Below are 3,291 nucleotides of genomic sequence, written 5' to 3' on the forward strand. Positions count from 1 at the left end.
GCCACTCTTGTGTTGGGTTGGGCCGGGCCAGCTCTCCCCCCACTCCACGTTGGGCCCACTGCTCCCCCCACCGCTGCTGTGTCGGCTCTGCAGGTAGTAATGACCAAAGGGGGGAAGGGTGGGCTGAGGCCAACGCTGGTGGCCTTGGCCACCTGCGGCGTCCCAACCCCGCTCTCCCCCACGCTGCTGCTGCCACCTCCAAGGAGCAAGGGTGGGGTGCGGGGCCAGCTCTGGATCCGGCTGCTTTGGATGGCAGTGATCCGATCCGGAGCTCTGGACTGGGTTTTCACCTCGATCTGGATGAAGCGGCTCCAAAACTTCGGAGCCACCTTGGAGATCCAGCCATAGGGTATAATGGGGAATCAATGAAATATTTATAACTTTGTTGTTTTTTGTCCAATTTGGATGAAATGTGGAGGGATGGTAGCCTCTACTGAGAGCATGAAACCTGCCAAGTTTCAAGAAGATCAGTACAGGGCTTTGGGGGGAACTGTACCCCAAATTCTTGAAAGCCAAACTGATGTCACGGCTGTGTTACACCACAGGGGGGTCAAAACTGCAGGGGTGGTAGCTCTTACTGAGGCCACAAAGCCTGCCAAGTTTCAAGGAGATAGGCGCAGGGGTTTGGGGGGGGAACTGTACCTCAAGCTGCTGACAAGCAAAACTCATGACATGGGTGACACTGCATGTGCTAAGGCGCAGTGGGGTGACAGCTGCAGGGGTGGTGGCCCCTGCTGTGACACCTGCCAGCTGCGGAGGAGATCGGTGCAGGGGGGCTCTCGGGCCCTGCACCCCTAGCTGCTGAGACACAAAACTCGTGCCATGGGTGCTTGTGCTGGCTGGCCTCACCCCCCTGCTCTGTCCGCTGTGTCCCCGCCATCATGGCAGTGCCCCACCGTGCCGCCACCTCCAGTCCCAATGCTGTATTCACACTCTGTTATATAAAACAACTGAACACAATGTGTTATTTATATATTTACAGTTTTAAAGCAGTTTGGAAGCCTACCAGTGCTTCAGTCATTAGAATAAAATAAATTCTAAATACCTATATATTTTGGGTTTTTTTCTCATGGAAAATCAAGCTATCCCTGCCCCCTTTGCTCACCAGGATGCAGGTTCAGCTGTGGCTGTGTTCTCCCTGCTGCTTTGTACTGCTGAGCAACCCTGATGAGCTGGTGCCCTGCCTCTGTCCCTGCCAGTGTCCCTCATTCCCAACCCCAGTGTGTGAGGAAGTGAGTGGGTGTTTGGGGAACAGGGTGGGTGTGTGGGGAAGAGGGGTGTTGACACAAGTGATGCTTGTGCCTCAACACCCCCCGCCTCCCCCCACCCCCCAGCTGTGGTTGTCTGGACACAGCCAGTGTGTGTACAGTGATTGCGTAGTTTATTTTGCTTTTTCTAAATAAATGTGTATGTATATATGTTACTATTAGAAAAGAGAGGTTGTGTGGGGATGGTAGTGGGTGTGATAGTGGGACATGTCTGTGTCCTATTTTGAACTGTCTTGTGCTTAGTGTACAAATCTTGGGCACAAGCCTGGATAAACCCAAGAGCAGCCTGGTGTATGACATACCACATGTCCTCCAGGCCCCCAAATGGTGCTTGATGTCTCATTGACTAACTGACACTGGGAAGCCATCAGGCCTAATTTGGCACCATCAACTGTTGGCCTGTGCACATGGTACAATGGTCACTCTGCCAAAGGGTCTATAAAAGCGGGTATATGTAGCATGTCCTGGATATACAGATCTTTTTGCGTAATATAAAAGGCATTTTAAAGCCCCCCGTGACAGATCTGAGCAAATACCTTGGTAACATTTCTCCCCTTTTTTTTTAATTAATGCAGGCATGCAAAACGAAGCACAATTAATTTAGATGATGTCAAGCTGTTGGCCAGAAGGAGCAGTTCTTTGGTGAGTTTAAGCCCCTTCTCTTTTCTCACATTTTTCCTTGTAAATCACAGGACTGTTCCTAAAAAGATTTGTATAAAAAGTATGGGTGGTGGAGCTGCCAGTGCTTGCTGTTCAAGTGATTTTTCTTGTGGGTTATGAATTGTGGGTAGCAAATCTCCCAGGCAACATCTTTGGGAGTCTGTTTGCTATCTTTTATTCTGCTCTAGTTCTTGGCATTTGTTCTTCATATTAGTGTTGCAGATTTAGCCATAGCTCAAGCAGCAATGTCCTGGCTAAAGAGAAACTGCTGAGGCTCCAGCTACAGAATGCAATGTCTAATGAGCATGTTACAGCACCTTCAGTCTTAGAAGGAGATTGATTTGTTCTCCTGCTGCCACATTTCTTTATTTCAGCCTCAGGTCAGGAATACTTTGCGTACTCATCAAAGCTGCTCTGTGTCATTCTGTATCAGGAAAGTGGTGCTTATTCTACTGCTAGGAGTAACAAGGAATAGTCAGTAAATATTCTCTCTCATGCTGATTTGTTTCTGTTCCAGCATCCATTCCACTTCAGTCAACTGTTAGACCATTTATACATCCTAGAAAACACGTAGGAAAAGAACTTTAGGAAAAGAACATAAAATCTCCACAGTAGAATGAGTTATGGATTTCATGTAATAAGTTCTGGGAAGTTGACAATGTAAACAGGCAGATGCCTACAGTCTAAACAGATGCTTCTGTTTAAAAATAGTACTTTAGAGCAAGTTCAGACACTTCTGTGAAAGGCTAAAATTAGCAGCTGAGGCAGTCTTATCTGAGTAATTTTTTTTCCCCATCTGTGATCTGGGACACATGACAGCCCATTTCAGAAGAATTGATGAGGGCTGGAGCTGAATTTGGGTTTTTTGTTTTGTGTTGTTTTTGGTCTTTGCTACCACCTGCTGTATAGCTTTCTTTGGTCTGACTTTTCTGTGAGAGAAAACAGGACTCTTGTACCCACTTCATACTGGGCTCACAACTGTGATTGCAACAACTGTGCCTCAACTTCGTTATTACCATCTGTGTTCTTGTGGGACTGGGTACAACATACAAGTGAAGGCCCCAGTCATGTGCTGGCATTTCAGATGTGGGTTATTTCTGCTGATATGCAGTTGGGAATGAATGCTTTAGCCAAAAAATAAAACAGCTGATGACAGGCAGGAGCAGAGGTGGGGGTGCAGATATTTTATTTGAATAAATTAGCCAGGTTTTTTGAGGTGTATAAACTAGCTGAGTCCCTGATAGATAACTGGCTCGTTTTTCTCTTAGGAGAAGTATATAAGCCAGAAGGCAGAAGAGCTGGTATTGAATAATCTGGAACAAAAGGAGAGGAAGAAAAAGAAGTCTGGTACAACAAAGGGAAA

General features: G+C 47.0%; 1 protein-coding gene across 1 annotated transcript in view; it reads left to right on the forward strand.

Moving 5' to 3' along the window:
- Positions 1 to 3,286, forward strand: part of LOC102387489 (centromere protein S) — a gene marked incomplete at its 3' end in the record, with an annotated part of 7,744 nt that extends 4,458 nt beyond the window's left edge. The window contains exons 4-5 of the mRNA XM_025212259.1: positions 1,844 to 1,910; positions 3,197 to 3,286. Of these exons, the coding sequence (XP_025068044.1) occupies positions 1,844 to 1,910; positions 3,197 to 3,286 (157 nt within the window). The remainder of the gene's footprint in view (positions 1 to 1,843; positions 1,911 to 3,196) is intronic.
- Positions 3,287 to 3,291: the final 5 nt, after the last annotated feature.

Source organism: Alligator sinensis, unplaced genomic scaffold (genome assembly GCF_000455745.1).
Source record: "Alligator sinensis unplaced genomic scaffold, ASM45574v1 scaffold366_1, whole genome shotgun sequence".
NCBI classification, from domain to species: domain Eukaryota; kingdom Metazoa; phylum Chordata; order Crocodylia; family Alligatoridae; genus Alligator; species Alligator sinensis.